Raw genomic sequence first — 16,420 nt, 5'->3', positions numbered from 1 at the left:
ACGGTCTGCCCTGCGGAGAAGATGAGATGAGATGAAGAAAAGGCGAGATAGGTGCGGGAATCAGCAGGATAAGGCATGATCGACCAAGACCTCGCACCGATCACGTTGACCCGAAGCGGTAATCGCACTCATCTGTTGTGGCATGCTCTACTGGAAGGCGGGCCGTCCTCAGAGCTATTGATAGACACACAAGCCGCTATTCTTGGATCTAGAGCACGGTGTCAGTTGTGAACGTTGCTAAGAGCTTGTGGGAGGCCACCAGCTCGAAGCTCTACTTGATCCATTTCAAATCTGCGAAGCCAGGCTGCAGAGAATGTGCCACGTTCTATATGCCCCGTGACTGCGGCTACTCCGGATCGTCCCGGTTTTCGAGTTTTGGGGTGGACACTGATTGGTACAGACGATACACCAAAGTCTCACAAAGCCTGCATTTCCGCTGGTGACGATCATGACCTTTTCTGATAGACATCTTCTCCACGCACTCACCGTGTGCTAACTGCGCTTCCGTCGAGTTGTGTATTGTTGAATACGAGGTCGTAAAAAACCTACCTAGCGAGGCAGGGAGGGACGAACAAGATCACCCTGACAATCTGTCAAAACACCGGAACGTCCCTCCCTTCATGCAGATAGGTACTACTGGGTGACGTACCACGACATGGGAAATTACAAATGGCGACTGTCCGGGGTCGTAGTGGCCTCGACATATGGACTCGCGTATGACAAACAATTCCTGGAGGGTATGCTCATGTCGGTCGAGTACAGAAAATTTCATTGCCTCTAGGATCGTACATAGAACTGCGCGCCAAGCGTCAAACACAGAACGCCAGGAATTGAAACACACTCACCTAGGATCCTTATTGACCTTAATCCAACATCGCGCACGACTGTCAAATCATAGGAGTCAAGCGCTCCGGAGATACCTACACGTCGTAATCCGCGATGACTCTCCCGATACCCTCTTCTGTGGCACGCTGCACGACTGCGCAGGCAATCACCACATCCTGCACGCCCACACCTACAGACTTGAATATCGTAACGTCGCCCCTGTCATGGATGTCCTGGATGGATTTCGTTCTGGGGGTCCAGGACATCCGTTCGGTGGAGAAGTCGTATAACTGGCCCAATTCTACGAGGTCTGTCTCGGAGAAGCCGGCGGTGATGAGCTCTCCGGCCTCTTGCTGAGCAGAAGTGAGCTTTGGAGAAACGCTACCGGAGTGATGAGGTGCAGGAACTTACAAGGCAGGCCGCTTTTTGATCTACAACGATCATGCCTGCGCGCTTGACAAGCGCGGTGTCGATCTCATGCCTGCACGGGATCATGATGAGAGTCTATTCCACCGGACTCGACGACAGGTTGCTCACATCTCCGGCTTGTACGACCCGATGAGGCACAGGTGCGTTCCAGAACGCACGTACTCAGAGGGGAACAGTGGCTCCGTCGATGACGTTGCGGTGATGATGATATCCGCCTTGCCTACCTCCTCTTTCAGATTCACCGTGTTGGCCTTGTCGTTATGAGAGGGCGTCTCAGCAGCGACCTGAACGGCAGGGAAGGTCGTCTTCATGAGACCTAGTAGGCTTTCGACCCTGGTTCCAAGAGAGCGATTGAAGATGGTGCACAACCGGATGGACGGGTACGCAGTCAGGAAAAGCGACAGATGAGCTTGCACTTGTGCTCCAGCTCCGAACGCAACGATGCTCCTTGGTCCCGCTTCCGAGGCTAGCAGCAGCCGGGTAGATAGCAAGGAGCCTGAACATGATTTGCATTTGAGTGAATGGAGATACACGATCGGCACCGCGCCCACACTCGCAGCCAACGATCCCCAGTACATGAGGGAAAGTGAGGAAAGTATGTGGAAATCATGTAGCGATCAAGAATAAAACGTACCAGCAGCGTTCCTGAGTGCAGTTAGGCTTCTAGCATTGACTATTGCCTTGACACCACCATTCCTCTCGTCCAATACGATAGTACTTCCCGGGAGCCCTCGCTCCTTGACGTCCTGTGGCGCTGTCGCTGTCGGCACCGCAACGACCTTCATGGTCGTCCCCGATGACGCCACCCTTGAAGGCATAAAGAGACAAGTGTGGTTTCCTGTGGGGACGCTCGTCCGATGAGGCTGAATGATCCCTGGATCATTGGTGGAAAGGCGAGAGAAGACATCGGCCATGACCGCGACGAGCTCATCGGGAGAGAACCTTGCCGTTACTTGAGAGACGTCTGAAGCCGATAGGACTAGGAGGGACATTCGTAGCTGAGTCGAAAGATGACACGAAGGAGAGCAGGCAGAAAGCAGGCATGGTAGGAGTCAGCGGTCGAATAGATGACTTGACCTAAACGGGTAATTTTAGCGCCCCTCCACAAATACAACTGTGGATCGTCATATGTACATACTTAAGTGTCATGTTTGCGATCGGGCTTTTCCATCTCCAAGCTAGAAACTACAGTATGTCCTCTTTCACGCCGATGATTGAATACTGATCGAACATTGCAGACCACCGGTGGACAACGGAGCGGTTGAATGCACGGAGCTAGCCGGGGCTCTCCAGAGCTGTTCGGGGAAGGGCGCTTGTATTTTCGGAGATAGCCGGTGCCATGCGGTTACCGAACTCCGGACTCATGCCACCGACTGCTTGACAACGTGGCTTTATTCTTGACTTGTAATAGTCTCGTGACCAGACGTTCGGAGCTTGAATCGGATGCGAAAAACCGGGGGCATCCGAGCTCCTGAATGCCCCCGGTTTTTCGCATCCGCTTCACACTCCGAACGTCTGGTCACGAGACTAGACTTGTAAAGCTCTCGCTTGACGTTGCACAAGAACCAGTCTCACAGGGGGTCCCTAATATGTGCACTATGCGTAGTCTCGCGAACGACGATCAGATCATCATCTCGATTCGGCGTCCAGCGAGCTGCGCTGGCGACCGGAACAGAGGGAAGGAAGCAGCTAAGTCTGCCTCTCAAGTCACCCAGATCTACGCCTTGAGAGACCTCTACTTCCGTTTCATGTTCAGACCAAGACTCTGAGATGTTATTGACGTTCACAGGGGAAACCCACAGAGAAGTGGAGCTACAGCAGCCGAGCCCGCCAAACGCACAACGTGCGACCTCGTCCCCTAGCAACGCACGTTATTGGAGCGTAATTCAAGCTTACAGGTATACAAGAGCGTGGCTGCAGAGTGTCGTAGACGTCAACCCACGTCCAATTGTTTGGGTGATGATCATAATACAACACTTCCAGGGCATAGCAAGTCGCGAAGGGCCCTCTAGCGTTGAGAACTTGGGGATCTCAGCAGCTCTCAACACAGGACCTCCGTGCATCGTGTCCGCTAGAAGTACGCATTACAGGTATCCGAGCACCCTCATACTCCGCGATTGTTCTGACTCGATCATCATACCTTGCACAAGAGCGCTCGAAACCTAGCATCCTTTCCACCACGAGTGCGCGTCCATTCTGCTCTCTTCCCACATACAACCATCACGGTCCCTTGCTCACCGAAGATTCCACAGCGAGACATGTATCCGAAGCACCTACGGAGTGGTTCTCCGAAACCTCAGGCTAGTGCGTGTACGCCACGAGGCCTAAGCTGTGACGTTGTCATTGTCTGACGACGTCCTTCAGGTACTGCATCGTCCGCGGCTCCTGAGTCTTCACAGATAGATCAGTCTACTGTGATTGACACGTCTTTCGGCGTGAAGCTTCGCTTTGGGCTGGATATCACCTCCCCGGCCGCCTCGCGGATGCTGGATGGCCGCAGTCACCGCTACCCTGTAACACATCCCAAAGTTGAACACTCGACGAATGAGCAGTAGGCGTCTTACCCTGACTGATTAATACAGCAAAAATGAACATCTCTACGTTACAGTTCCCTAACTTTGTTGAGCTCCTTTTCGCAAGATCTAGCTCCTAGTCCAGAACTGACTGCGCTCGCGGTGGCACCGCTTGCACCCCCCGCTTTCCATGACATCTCCCAAACGCAGTGCAGGTCCTGTCCTATCGTCATTGCACCCAATAAGTGAGGCTTTAGCTCACTCTTCACGCCTGAGGGATTATTCATGCACCCAGTTGACAGCTTCGGCCGAGAGCCTGACCTCCAGGCTACGCCGATGCGCCGCCCAAGAACGCGATCCCCGTCGGTGTGGGCTCTGGCACCACGATCGTGGCGGCTACTACGGGCTAAAGGAGACCGCCCGATGGTCACTCTCACCGTACCTTCGCCTCCGGGTGCCCCTCTACCTCTGCCTCACATTCATGAGCAACACCTGAACCCGGAGCCCATGTCTCCTGAAAACGACACTCAGCAGTCACCTCCACCAGATCAACATAGACGTCAATATTCCAACGTCGACGGAGACGATCTGGAGTCCGATGATGAAGATGATAGCTGGATACCCAGGCAGCGTGTAGAGCAGTATTCTGTCTCTCATGACATCGCCCAAACTATCTGGTCAGAATTCGCTCGATTAAATATGTCACAGCACGCGTCGTCTGACCATACGGTACAGCTCTGCTGCAATCGAGGGCGAGTTCATTCAAGACGAGATAATACTCAGGCCCCATATCGAGACGCCTCTTCACTGGAAAGAGCAGCGCGACGAGCCTCTCGCCGGGCCCTCAGTCCGTCGCCGTCGCTCTCCCGATACATTGGAACTGAGAACGACGTCATCCTACGATCGAGTCAACGAACTCATCCGCGCGCTCAACACCTCGGAGGACCTCACCGACATCGCGCTGGAGCCACGTCCGCTCCGCTACCGGCGGGTACTTCACGAGTTCATCAACCCAGGTTTCGAGGCCTTTCAGTATCGCGGAGGCGTTGGATTCCTGAACCCGCTCGACACTGCAGTTGACATGATTGCGGAGGGCCGGGATCACGTTAAGGGGCCTAGCGATGCAGATCACGACATCGTGGACATCAGCGACTCCGAATCGTCTCAGTTCGAATCCGACGAGGAGGTCGAACCGGAAAGAGAAAAGTCTATGGTATCTCCCACAGACGACCAGGTCCGTATGGGAGAGCGCAGCCGAGATAGAACGAATACAGGCAACTCCTGGCGTAGTCTCGCTACCAGTGAAGAATATCCCCAGCTCCCACATCTACCATTGCCTCAGACGGTGGCCTCACGCGACTTACCACCATCACCGGCATCCGTCTCTGCCGCTCAGATTCACGAAGCAGGTCCGAACAGCTCCATCGGATATTCTGCAGAGGGCTCACCACACGTACGCAGGCCGCGTTGGCAGCGCTTTCGCAGAATTCTCGCTACTGCTACTCCCCAAACACAAGATGGTCGACATTGGACGTATAGCTTATTACACCATGACAACCGTACTCCCGTGCAGGCGGTCCATGCCCCCACATTTGCATCAGGGTCAACACGCCAAGTTCCTGCCGACGAACGCGGAGTTGGGTATGCTTCTCCACAGCACCATGCCGTATGGCAGCGATCTCAGCTACCAACGCACCTACACGAGCTTCATCATCGTGACCCCAAGCAACGCACTCGCGATCCAGAGCATGACATGACGTTAGCGCAGACACAGGACTGCAACGTCGATGCGACTAGGTCCGCCAAAGCAGGGTCGTTGGCACGATCGCCAAACGCTCCTCGCGCCACACAACATGCTCTGCGGGCCGGCTCGTCGAACTCTCCTGGAGCAGGGTCGAAGCTACACGGGGACCTATCGCCTTCTCAGGGTCGACCAACGAAACGGAAGAAGACATCTTGGGCAGCTTTAACTTCCGACTTTTGTGAGCCCGAGGCTCGCGCCACTGCTCCGTGGCGCGGAACGTCCAGACCATCGCTGCCTGCCGCGCAGCTGCGGATCCCCTTCCCGGAGTCGGCGCCATCCACGAGACCGACTAGACGGCCGCGAGATGAGTTCGAGAGAGGCTTATTGGACGGCACGACGACTCGGCAGCGACTTCATCCGGCGAAGAAGCGCTGTAAAGGCGAATCGTCTCAATAGCCGTTCGCGAACCCTGACAACGTCTAGTTTACGGTCAATTCCTCGATTTTGCATATCGTCATGGGCTCAGTACCTAGTGTTCGCGTTGCCTGCGACCTCACGTCTGCTGTATATATATATGTGCAGCCATCGGGCACCAACTTCACTGACAGTGTTGCAAGACGTGTGCAGTCGTAATTCGACAAGTCAATATTCAATGTAAGATTGGCTGGTCTTAATACGATACGTGACTTCGCAGCCATCATTAGTAATGCATTAATCTCGGGGAAGCAAGCTGTCCTTCTGCATACGAATCCGGGTATACCTGTTTCCTCATCTGTCGACTCGACTCCAGGTCGCTCACAGACACCACCCAACGGCAGTCCCAATATCCCTCAACGGCCTGTTCTCCGAAAGCGTCAGCGCAAAGCACAGGCATTCCCGTTCTCTGTCCTTCCTCCCTTGCAGCGCGTACATCTTTGCTAAGAAGTACCACGCTTCAGGCACGTCCCACGCCGCACCCTTCGTGAGCTCGGATAGCATGCCGACAGCGAGGTCCACATTGTCGCGATCGGCAGCCTCTAGACGCTCCTTGGATTTTGTGCAGTTCTGTGCAGAGGCGAGGTAGATACGACAGAGGTGTACGGTGGCGGAGACGTCGTTCGGTGAGATGAATAGCGCCTTCTGGAAGCATTCTAGTGCACGGCGATCATCGCCAAGAGCGAGGTGGTACAGGCCGAGCTATACATCAAACGTGAGCATCAGAACGAAGGAAAGTAGGGTGAAGCCATTACCTGCACCCAAACAGCAGGATTGTTCTCGTCGCGCACCTCCGCCTCTTGTATGGCACCCCTCGCCTGCTCAATCTTGCCCAGTCTCCGGAACGTCGCGGAGGACATGAGCCAAAGATTACTGAGCAACCTCCGGTCTTTCGCCGCCCTCGCCTTCTGTCTCGGGATAGTGGACGTCGGTTCGGGAGGAGGCAGCGAAGGCGGGGGTGGTGGCACTTCCGAGCCCGCGAAATCCACCTGGGAAGCGGCGTAGATGCTCAGATGCTGACGCAAGTGAATCGAAGACGCTTGGAAGGGTGACTGGTCATTAAGCATGGCGTGGAAGTCTAGGAATAGCGACACCATCAGCTAAACTTAAGCAAAGAATTTCAACGGCGAGTCTACCTGGCGCTGAGTTTGACCGCTTGAGGTGGACCCCATGGTGTCTCCCAACATGCTGCACATTATGCCCGATCTTCTTCGAGATCGTGGTGACGCGTGCACGGCCCTTGTGTACCCCGCTTATGAACACCTCCCGCACCTTCTTGCCCTTACCACGGTTCGTATCAGTTGACAAACGAGACTTCTCGGATGGTTGAGCCTCATGAGCGCTAGTCACGGGCAGTTGATGGTCGCCATTTAGCTGGTCCGAAGAGTACGCTGGGCTTGGCCCCATCGGCGACGCAGGAGTGACCATTATCGGTATCGGGGGATCCTGAGCGGCGAGCCCGTTCTCGGGCTGCTCCTCGGGTAGCGGAAACATGGCGGATGCGCGGGCCTCTTGTCGCACACCACCCGAGAGCATTGATGTCGGGCGGATGTCCTGAGAGCGCCGACTGTCGATCGACATCCTCCCTATACGAGATCAGCCATGCGTGCATATATAAAGACATCACGCCCTTACGATCATCCGCACCCACAGGCCTCCGCTCCGAGAACCACTGGAACACCTCCACCCACTTGTCGCCAGTACCTTCCGGACCCTCCACAAACTCTGTCAGCGTAAGCTGTGTCATTCTCAGTTGAAGCGCCTGCTCGAACGCATCCTGCCTCGTCGGGGCCGAGCGATCGACGAACGGCTGGAGTAACGACGAAGACAAAGGTACCTCCGTAGCGTCCTTGTCCAGCAAGCGCACAGGCTGACGAGGGGGAGACGGTGCCTCAGCCTCGTCGGTAACAGTCTGCCCGTTCGTCATGGGTGATGGAGGGTAGGCAAAATCATACGCTTGAACTCCATTCGCAGCTGCGTCACCGTTGGCCGACACGCTATCGGGCTCGTCGTCAACAAGATCGGCGTCGGAAGCACTCACGCCCATCTCGAGGACTTCCTTGGCCGCGCGCCAATTGCCGGTCGCGGTAAGCAGGAGCCCGAGCAAATGCCAATGTCGTGGTTCGGAGGAATCGCCTTCGACAGCCGCGCGAGCGTGCACGATAGCTTCCTGCAGATCCTGCGATGCACCGGGACGAGTGTACGCAAGGGCGAGATGATGATGGGCAGAAGGGGTAGGGTTAGTTTCCAGCGATGTGTTGAGTAGTGCGAGCGACTCGTCGAAGTGTTTTGTCCTTGTCCGAGGGTCCTGCTCTGAAGATACAAACAATCAGCCTATATGAGATGTGAATTGCTTGCGCAACTTACCTGTGTAAGCCGTAGCTATGTGCCAGATCGCCTCCGCCAACTGAGAGCACGCCATAAGCTCCTTGTCATTCGGATTCAGACGCGTCTTGCCCTTTTCCAGCACCTCCCTCGCCTCGCGCGCAGTCTCAATCGCCTTGCCAACATCTTCCCCCAAAGCCAGCCGCGACAGCATCCGCGAGCCAAGAACACACGTCTGCACCCAAAGCTCGTCCGTGTCGACGTCCACCCCCGCACCAAACGCGCCATCCGCGTCGGCTGTTGTGTTAGACTGTTCAGCCAAGCTGGCCTCGCGCGCCTTGCTCACGATCTGAATGTACAGGCGCAAGGTGCGCTTCGCGAGATCTGGGTCGCCCCCGACATAGAACAGTCGGCTCATGTGGCGGAATACCCGGAACGAGTTGAATGTCAGGCGTGTTGCCCACCACAGCACCTTGAGCATAATAAATCAGCAATGGCGCACCACTACCTACGACGCTCACGCTCACGTCGAGGACCCAGCCTGCATACTCCCCGATAGCCCCGTCCGCCTCCCAAGCGGCGACAGAGAGGTCCACCAGGTCCTCCACCTTCCAATTCCTCTCCCCTGCCTTCGGAAACGTCGTCGAGACGCTCAAGATTGCCATATACTCTTGCACGATTGAGCGCGCCGTCCCCATCCAACGATGCGAACCTCGCTCCGCGCCTTTCGAGGGAACTGCAGCGCGCGCTCGCAGAATGAGGGCGCGCAAGTACAGTACCGCGATCGCCGAACGGTGATCTGGGCGGAACAAGGGCGGCCAGTGGGCGGAGCATGCGTGGTACTGCTGGAAGAGCTGCCAGAGGGAACCGTTGCGGCCGTCCATGCGCGCAATGTCGCATATTCGGGCTCCCAGCACGATCGCGCGGCGGAGGGCACGCTCTGCCCACCGCCAGAACTCGCGGTAGCGAGCGAAGGAGCTGTTTTCAGATGCTGTAGGAGCTTGTGTGGCAGTGGAGGATGAGGGGACGGAGGCAGGGATCTCGGCGACAGCAGTAGAAATGATGCCGGATGTGAGGAGATAAGTGGAGAACGCCTTCTCGAGGTCATTGGGGTACAGCATCTCGCAGGACATGCCTGAAAGAGTAACATGTAAATGCATGCAGAAATTTAGACACCTACCGTTGACCCACCTTGCAAGCATATGCTCCGGATACGCTCCACCGCCGACCAAGCGCGCCCCTCGTCGATATCCGCTATTGAGGCGGCAGCCTGCGCAGACACGAAGCTGCCTGTCCATGAGGAGGAAAGAGAAGTGTCAGAGCTCGCTCCTGGGACGTGCAGCGTCGCAGCCGAGCGAACGGTTCCGGTCGCAGAAAATGGGATGAAACCTTGAGCATCTGCCACGTCCTGGATTTGGGATAGATATTTTAGGGATTCGGACGGTTTCCGCAGAGCGAAGGCGTAGTACGCCAGCGCCGCTTTCGTGGACTTCGGGACGACATACGTTAAACAGGTTCTGGATTGAACTTACTGCTGCACGTACATCCGAGCGACTCGCATCCAGCTGCTTCAACGAATCGTACCCTGCCCTCGCTTCCTCTATCCTCTCCTCTGGTAACACGCACTCGTCCCCCAACGCCAGTGGTCCTTGTGACCCTACATCGTTACCGTCGAGGCTGCTTGCATTTGCCGAGAGCAAGAGGGACAGGGCCTGGGTTTGCGACGCCAGCTCTGCTACATCGCGATGCTCTGGGTTGTGCTTGAGGAACTTGCGAATGAGATCCGACCATGAGACCGGTCGTTGATGCCAGTCCCTCGCTGGCGTGCTTGCATCCCATTGTCCCGCAGTCAGTGCGCATCTAAGCTGTCGCCAGTAATGCTGAGACCTCGAATGGGTCATGCCGATGTCGTCGTCTAGGACCTCTTGGCTGTTCGAGAGGCTTTTCGCAAAGCAAAACTATGATGACGACGCAGGGAAAGGTGGGAGAGGTAAATGAGAGTTTGAGTAATTGGTGGAGTTGTGCCAGTGCGCAATTGACACGGACCCTAACCCAGAGTTCAAGACCCTTCCCAGAATAGTCATTGAAGTTCATTGGCGCTCAATAATCATAATCAGGACCGTGATACTCGCCCCTACCTACATGATTCTACGTTCACAATAGCTGTTGCTGATAAAGCAGTACGACTTTTCTGTACTAAACAGCAGGAGAGACAGATTTGTCTGCATCAAGGTTACCAGGCTCGGAGGGACAAGACATTGTCATAGCCGCCCACCGTCCTTTGTTCTCGGGTGTGCCACTCGGCTCGTGCACGTCCGCGGGGTACTTCCAGCCACGCTCTTTTCATATCCTGACCCCCACTCGTCTCTCAGTGCATCTCTTGCTCTACTACCCCCGCCACTTCCCCTACACCGACATACAATGCCCCCTACCATGCCTTCATCAACCAAACCGACCATCCAACCACCGGCAAGCTTCCCCATGGAGCTGCACCAGATGATCACAGAGGACGGGCGGTTCGTAGACATACCTGTAGACCTCCTCCGCTATCCTCCTCCCAAACCCACCGAGTTCCTATACTTCCAACAATTCTACGAGGATGCATCAACGCTCCGCCAGGACCTTGACCGCTGCAAGACCGTCGAGGACGCGATCGACCTCTTGGCCACTGAGCTCGAGTCAATGCACGCACTGATGTCTGGCTACGTCAAGTGCCTTGTTTCAGTAACTCAGCAATTCGACAAGAAGTATGCGGACGTGATAGAGCGGCAAGAAAATCTGAAAGGCGACTTCGCATTTAACAAGAACTTGGTACTCCACGAGATGCAGCTTCTCGGACGACTCAAGTACGTACCTTGCGTATCATATCTTGCATGGAGTTCCCATCTGACGCGCTACCTGGAAGGCGGGGCTATGCCCTTCTCAAGGAGAAAGTCGACCTCAAGGTGCGAAACTGCTCGGGCTTGACCAAGCTCCCCATCGTCAAGGAGGTCCCACCGCGGCGAACCCATCCACCCATGACCCCAGAAGAGCAAGTCATTCAGAAACAGCGGTCTTCCGAGTGGTCCACAGTGCAGTTCAACACCGCTCGCGTCTCCAACGCCGCCCGCCTCGGTCGCGAGAAGGATATGGTCGACGAGCTCGCCCGCCCCTCGCTGCGCCACTCCGATTCTGCCGCCTCTGAGAAGGGAAAAGGTACCGACAGAGCCGACCGCCCCGAGCGCGAGGACTCGAACAAGCCGCTCGAGCCTCGGGTCATCGTGAAGGTCAATAAACTCGCCGAGGGCCTCGAGGTAATGGGCGAGACGTTCGCGCGCGTGCAGATGAAGACGGAGAGGGAGTTTGAGTACTTGCGCTTCCGCTCCGCGGAGGCGGCGCAGAATGCGGCCGAATTCTGGTCATTGTACGAGCAGACCAAGACAGTGACCTATGGCGTGGGGTGGGACATCAAGGAACTTGGGTATGTATTGCCTGCATGATATAGTAGCCCTGGGACTTACGTGTGTATTCTTCCAGACGCATCCACACAGCATACACCAATTGGGCAGAGCGGCCGGAGCCTGGGAGCAGCACGACCGGCGATACAGACATCTCTGGATCTTCTGCGGCGGCGAACGGCTCCTCGTCGAGCGACCCTGCACAAAACGCCTCTTCATCTTCACCCTCGGATACTTCTTCAGCAATGCCCGCCAATGGTCACGTTTCCCAACCGTCCAAGGCCGTCCCCGTCCCTCTCGATTCCAAGCCCTTTACCACTCCCGTCCTCCCGTCCGGCGCGTACGCCGTCTGCATCACCATGGAACACGCCAAGCCACTCGACGAGCTTACGCGTGAAGAAGCCATCGCGGCCCTCGCCTCCCTCCCTCAACAGTTGACCTTCGTGCCGTACGAAACGATTCAAACCCTCGAGACCGAGAAGGAGCTCGAAGCGCTGTCGCAGGAGCAGAAGAAGCTCGACGAGTCCATTGAGAGCTGGGGAACGCAGATCCCGAAGGAGCTTGGCATCGACGCTGTGGTGAACGGGGAAGTTCCTATCACCATGGTTCCGAACAAGAGGACGGAGGTGTACGAGGAGTCTGGACCTTCGGGAGCGGGGAAGGCCGCGAAAGCTGTCGAGTCGACCTCTAGTAAGGGTAAGGGAGAGGAGACATCCCTCAAGAGAGCTAGGGAGCCGGAGGCTGTCGAGGTACAGAACGGTACTGGTGTGGATGCACATGCGGAGAAACCGGCGGCAAAGAAGCCGAGGCGTGCACGGAAAGCATGATTGAAATCTGTATTCACATTAGTAGTGTGATCGCGCACTTCAGTTCTCTGTACGCTACTTACATGGTCATGTTCCATCTGCTCGTTGTCTTCATTTCCTGCGTCTTGTTGTATCGTATTGCTGTTCTGGGCTTTGTATCAAATACTCATTTTCTGTTAATCGTCATCTCATACGTGAGGATCAAGTCGAAGTGAACTCGTATCGTCGGGTATCGTACATAAACAAACGTAAAATCGCTACAGTCGCCATTGTCTCGCTCCTGGCTCTAACCTTTTGTTGCGTCGGACATACAGAACCCGAAGCCCCAGTACGGCGAGTCCACCGACAAGCAGAAACCCAGCGTTGGTGTAGTGTCCGGTAGGGTACCCTGGCGACTCGTTCGCCTTATAGATGTAAACACCTGCCGAACCGCGATATCAACATAGGTTACAGCGAAAGAGGCGCGAAGTCGGACGCACCAATGATTTGGCCTATTTGGCCAATGGAGACATTCAAGGGCACCGCGAGGGTCGAGGCGCCGGTACTCCGCAGGTTCGCGGTCAGCCAGCTCAGGAGCGGCGGTATACACGCAAAGGCAAACGATAGCGCGATGATGAAGAATGCATAACGAAGCTTAAACGACTCCGCAGGGAGAGCGCCTGCAGCGATCGACGGTATCAGTCTCGCTAGACAGGGAAAGGAGGAAAGCATGTACGCACCCTCGACCACGAAGCAAGCCCCCGCAATGAACATCGAGATCGAGCACCCCAAGGCGCGAACCTCGTACCTGTCCGATACCCACGCAACCGCGACAGTGATCACGAACGCGATCGCGTACGGCGGGACGGTGAACAGCTGCGCGTTCAGCCCCTCGTACCCCAACCCCGCCACGATCGTCGGCGAGAACAGCGACATGCTCGAGAACGGCACCGAGATCGTGATGTACGTCAGATAGTGCACGTACAGCCTGTAATCGCGCAGCGTCTCCTTCGCCTCCTCCCACGTAATCCTATAGTGCCCCAGCGACGCCACGCCCTTCAACCTCGCCACCGCGAGCTCGCGCTGCCCGACCGACAGCCAGCGCACGGTCTCGGGATAGTCCGGGAAGAAGAACCAGACGAGAACCGCGCCAGCGCACGACGGCGCGCCCTCGATGATGAACAGGTAGCGCCACGCCTCGATGCCGTGCGCGCTGTCCAGCTTGCCCACCCCATACGCGATCGCGCCGCCAAACGCGCCCCCGAGCGTCGCGCTCGCGAGGATGAGTGCGATGCGCAACGCGCGTTCCTCGGGCCGGTACCAGAACGTCAGGACGTAGACCATGCCCGGGAACAGCCCGGCCTCGAAGACGCCCAGGAGGAAGCGGACGGCAATGAGCCCGCCAAAGTTGTGCACGCCGCCGAGGATCATGGTCATGGCGCCCCAAGCGAACATGAGGAACGCGATCCAGCGCGAGGGGCGGAACTTCTTGAGCATGTAGTTGGAGGGCGTCTCGAAGACGGTGTAGGAGACGTAGAAGATCATGAGCGCGACGAGGTACTGCTGGTTGGACATGTTCAGGCTCTGCAGAAGGGAATGTCCCGTGTTGCTGTTGAGGATCTTCGCGTTCCCCTGCCATGATGGCTCAGCATTGTGCGCGCGATGAAAGCGACGTCATGCACTCACGATGTTCGAACGGTCCAGAGAGCATAGCAAGTAGATGACCATAGACGCGGGTACAATGCGACGATCGATACTTCGTAGCAGCCTAACCAGTCCGCGGTCGTCAGTTGACCCGCCTGTGGCGCAAGATTGCATTCGCTCACCTCCTTTCTGCCTCTGGATCTGCGGTATACGTCGACAAGACCTCCTCCAGCTCCTTGGCGTCTTCCGACACACTAATGTCCTGCTTCTCCATATCCTGTGACGCCATGGAGCCAGCGCTCGCCTGCTTGTCGATCCCGTGGCCCGACATCGTCGTTGTCACGTCGAGGAAGTTAGAGCGGGTGTGCGCGCTGTCAACTCGGCATCTCTTCTCCACACATCAGCTCTTATATAATTTATGTATCGCACCAGACAACGTACGATGTCGATAGCCGTTTATCGGCCGGCGCCAAGTTCTACTAAAAGCGTGATCACGAGCACTCCGGCAGCGGTGGAGGACTCGAGCCCCCGTCAGCTGCTACAACCGATCAGCAACTATTGAGGGTCATTGGCTCCCTTGTGAGCGCTTGCGTAGATCGTACCTTACATTGATTTCCTACCATTCATCTGTCATGGCTCATCTATTCACCAGCCATCGCGGGCGTACCGTATTATACACACCGCCCACGGGCCGGGATCCGTGGGGCTGCTATATGAGTATGCGAGGTTGCGGCAATGGCTAGCATCAGCTACAAGAAGAGGATCCGAGTATAGCGCATAGATAGACGGTCAACTGTTGAGCATGAGACTGAGTATACAATTGGTGAGCTCGAGAGCGACTACAAGCTGTAGACGAACCTTGACTAGTTGCTTCATACCCAACGAGGTACAGTGAACGCCGCTGAGCTGCGACGGGTACGGAGGTACTCAGTTAGATTCCTCCGCCATGAGAAGCATGAACGATGCATCCACCCACATGACGATCTCCATGCAGGAGGTTCGATACTGGAGTCTCATCTCGCGTGGAATGTGGAACTGAACAATGAACTACGATCACATCTAGTCGAGAAGTAGCGGTCAGACTACCACTTAGTAGAGATTTAGAAATGGAATGATTGGAATCGCTGCCGCTCAGACAGCGAAAATGGAACCAGCGACTGCGTATGGCACTTACAAGCTGCACACGGTAAGTAGCAGTGCCCCGATCCTGGAGGATGTCGACATCGCAGAACACTCGAAGACTGCGTTATCATTGCGTGCTGGTTGGATCCCTGTTTTTGAAATGTGAGCTTTGAATGTATGCACCGTGGAATACAGGGTCCGCTTGTCGAGCGATAATGCAGAAGATCACGAAGTGAAGGTAAGTGGAGTTTCAATGACAGTTTGGGGGGCAACGATGCCTGGAGAGCCTGCCTCGACCACAAGAGTCTCATAATTCGCCCTCCCAACGTACTGGCACTATTCACCGCCGCATCACTGGATTAGGGGTGGGGACTTCCAGGGCGCATGAGCGGGTGCAGTAACCACTTGACGGTGACCAGATCTGCTTGCTTCAAAGAAGCAGGCCCATACAGAAAGCGGGAAATAGGGTGACAAAGGTTGATTGACTCTCGTAACAGATGTCGCGTCTAACGCGTCACTGGACAGAGCATGAGAAAACACACCTTGTGCTCAGCCAAGATAGGTTATCGACGAACGTTGAACGAGGAGCATCTTCAGGAAGCTGCAGACAGAGGCAATGAACCGGCCATTCGGAATCTTCGGCCCTAGGAGGTGCGCGAATTCCAACGTCGACGCGATCCTAAAGCAAATGTTGTTCACATGGCAAATTCGGTTTTCGGCTTTCGCGAGATACAGCAGATAACGTTGCGAGAACGTAAGTAGATGCGTATGCATATGATGGAAGAGTCTTCTGCGAAGCTTCGTCCGGGGACCTACGAAAAAGGGACCAGTGCCTCCAGCCTTGACCTGTGTTCAACCTTGCGATCCTGCCCAAACTCCGACTACATAACCCATTGTGTTCGCCTCCAACCGACAATTCATTCCGCGAGCAAAAGGGCATTCGATCAACTCAGGAGGGCTTCCAAGGGCTTCTCGTTCTGTAAGGCGTCCAACGAATCCGATGATATCGAAGGTCGCGTCGACGTAAAATGCAGCGACTAGATACAAGCCGGATAAGCGGCGGAAGGCGTAGGAGTCGTGTCTTATTTGACGGCGAGAGAGAGAAAGATGTTGTCCGAAACG

The 16,420-nt window shown here is 55.8% G+C and overlaps 6 protein-coding genes across 6 annotated transcripts; 2 read left to right on the top strand and 4 right to left on the bottom strand.

The window, feature by feature from the left end:
• Positions 1 to 752: 752 nt before the first annotated feature.
• On the bottom strand, positions 753 to 2,269 carry DICSQDRAFT_105270 (NAD(P)-binding protein). Its single transcript, XM_007365280.1, has 5 exons — positions 1,889 to 2,269; positions 1,363 to 1,750; positions 1,237 to 1,306; positions 846 to 1,178; positions 753 to 795 (listed from the first exon to the last, which is right to left on the bottom strand). The coding sequence occupies exons 1-4, from the start codon at positions 2,244 to 2,246 to the stop codon at positions 921 to 923; spliced, it is 1,074 nt and encodes a 357-aa protein (XP_007365342.1). The 5' UTR covers positions 2,247 to 2,269; the 3' UTR covers positions 753 to 795; positions 846 to 920.
• Positions 2,270 to 3,512: 1,243 nt separating this feature from the next.
• On the top strand, positions 3,513 to 5,789 carry DICSQDRAFT_180405 (uncharacterized protein; the record flags this gene model as incomplete). Its single annotated transcript, XM_007365279.1, has 6 exons — positions 3,513 to 3,558; positions 3,619 to 3,805; positions 3,863 to 4,012; positions 4,070 to 4,444; positions 4,503 to 5,176; positions 5,229 to 5,789. The coding sequence occupies 6 exons, from the start codon at positions 3,513 to 3,515 to the stop codon at positions 5,522 to 5,524; spliced, it is 1,728 nt and encodes a 575-aa protein (XP_007365341.1). The 3' UTR covers positions 5,525 to 5,789.
• A 386-nt stretch (positions 5,790 to 6,175) lies between these two features.
• DICSQDRAFT_180404 (uncharacterized protein) lies at positions 6,176 to 10,281 on the bottom strand. The gene is made up of 8 exons (XM_007365278.1): positions 9,855 to 10,281; positions 9,502 to 9,799; positions 8,838 to 9,445; positions 8,353 to 8,782; positions 7,621 to 8,298; positions 7,122 to 7,571; positions 6,741 to 7,063; positions 6,176 to 6,687 (listed from the first exon to the last, which is right to left on the bottom strand). Exons 1-8 carry the CDS (start codon positions 10,209 to 10,211, stop codon positions 6,307 to 6,309), a joined length of 3,525 nt encoding a protein of 1,174 aa, XP_007365340.1. The 5' UTR covers positions 10,212 to 10,281; the 3' UTR covers positions 6,176 to 6,306.
• Positions 10,282 to 10,731: 450 nt separating this feature from the next.
• On the top strand, positions 10,732 to 12,574 carry DICSQDRAFT_126793 (uncharacterized protein; the record flags this gene model as incomplete). Its single annotated transcript, XM_007365277.1, has 3 exons — positions 10,732 to 11,156; positions 11,216 to 11,770; positions 11,827 to 12,574. 3 exons carry the CDS (start codon positions 10,732 to 10,734, stop codon positions 12,572 to 12,574), a joined length of 1,728 nt encoding a protein of 575 aa, XP_007365339.1.
• A 236-nt stretch (positions 12,575 to 12,810) lies between these two features.
• DICSQDRAFT_59009 (MFS transporter) lies at positions 12,811 to 14,450 on the bottom strand (the record flags this gene model as incomplete). Its single annotated transcript, XM_007365276.1, has 5 exons — positions 12,811 to 12,974; positions 13,033 to 13,212; positions 13,273 to 14,164; positions 14,219 to 14,300; positions 14,359 to 14,450. The coding sequence occupies 5 exons, from the start codon at positions 14,448 to 14,450 to the stop codon at positions 12,811 to 12,813; spliced, it is 1,410 nt and encodes a 469-aa protein (XP_007365338.1).
• A 393-nt stretch (positions 14,451 to 14,843) lies between these two features.
• Positions 14,844 to 16,339, bottom strand: DICSQDRAFT_136192 (uncharacterized protein; the record flags this gene model as incomplete). Its single annotated transcript, XM_007365275.1, has 5 exons — positions 15,841 to 16,339; positions 15,351 to 15,447; positions 15,153 to 15,235; positions 15,035 to 15,082; positions 14,844 to 14,969 (listed from the first exon to the last, which is right to left on the bottom strand). A coding segment is annotated over exon 1 (241 nt), but the record flags the coding sequence as incomplete, so codon positions are not given.
• Between the last annotated feature and the right edge of the window lie 81 nt (positions 16,340 to 16,420).

The sequence above is a fragment of the Dichomitus squalens genome (assembly GCF_000275845.1).
Source record: "Dichomitus squalens LYAD-421 SS1 unplaced genomic scaffold DICSQscaffold_11, whole genome shotgun sequence".
NCBI classification, from domain to species: domain Eukaryota; kingdom Fungi; phylum Basidiomycota; class Agaricomycetes; order Polyporales; family Polyporaceae; genus Dichomitus; species Dichomitus squalens.
The sequence above is the reverse complement of the archived record's forward strand: the minus strand, read 5'-3'. Positions and strand labels throughout refer to the sequence as shown.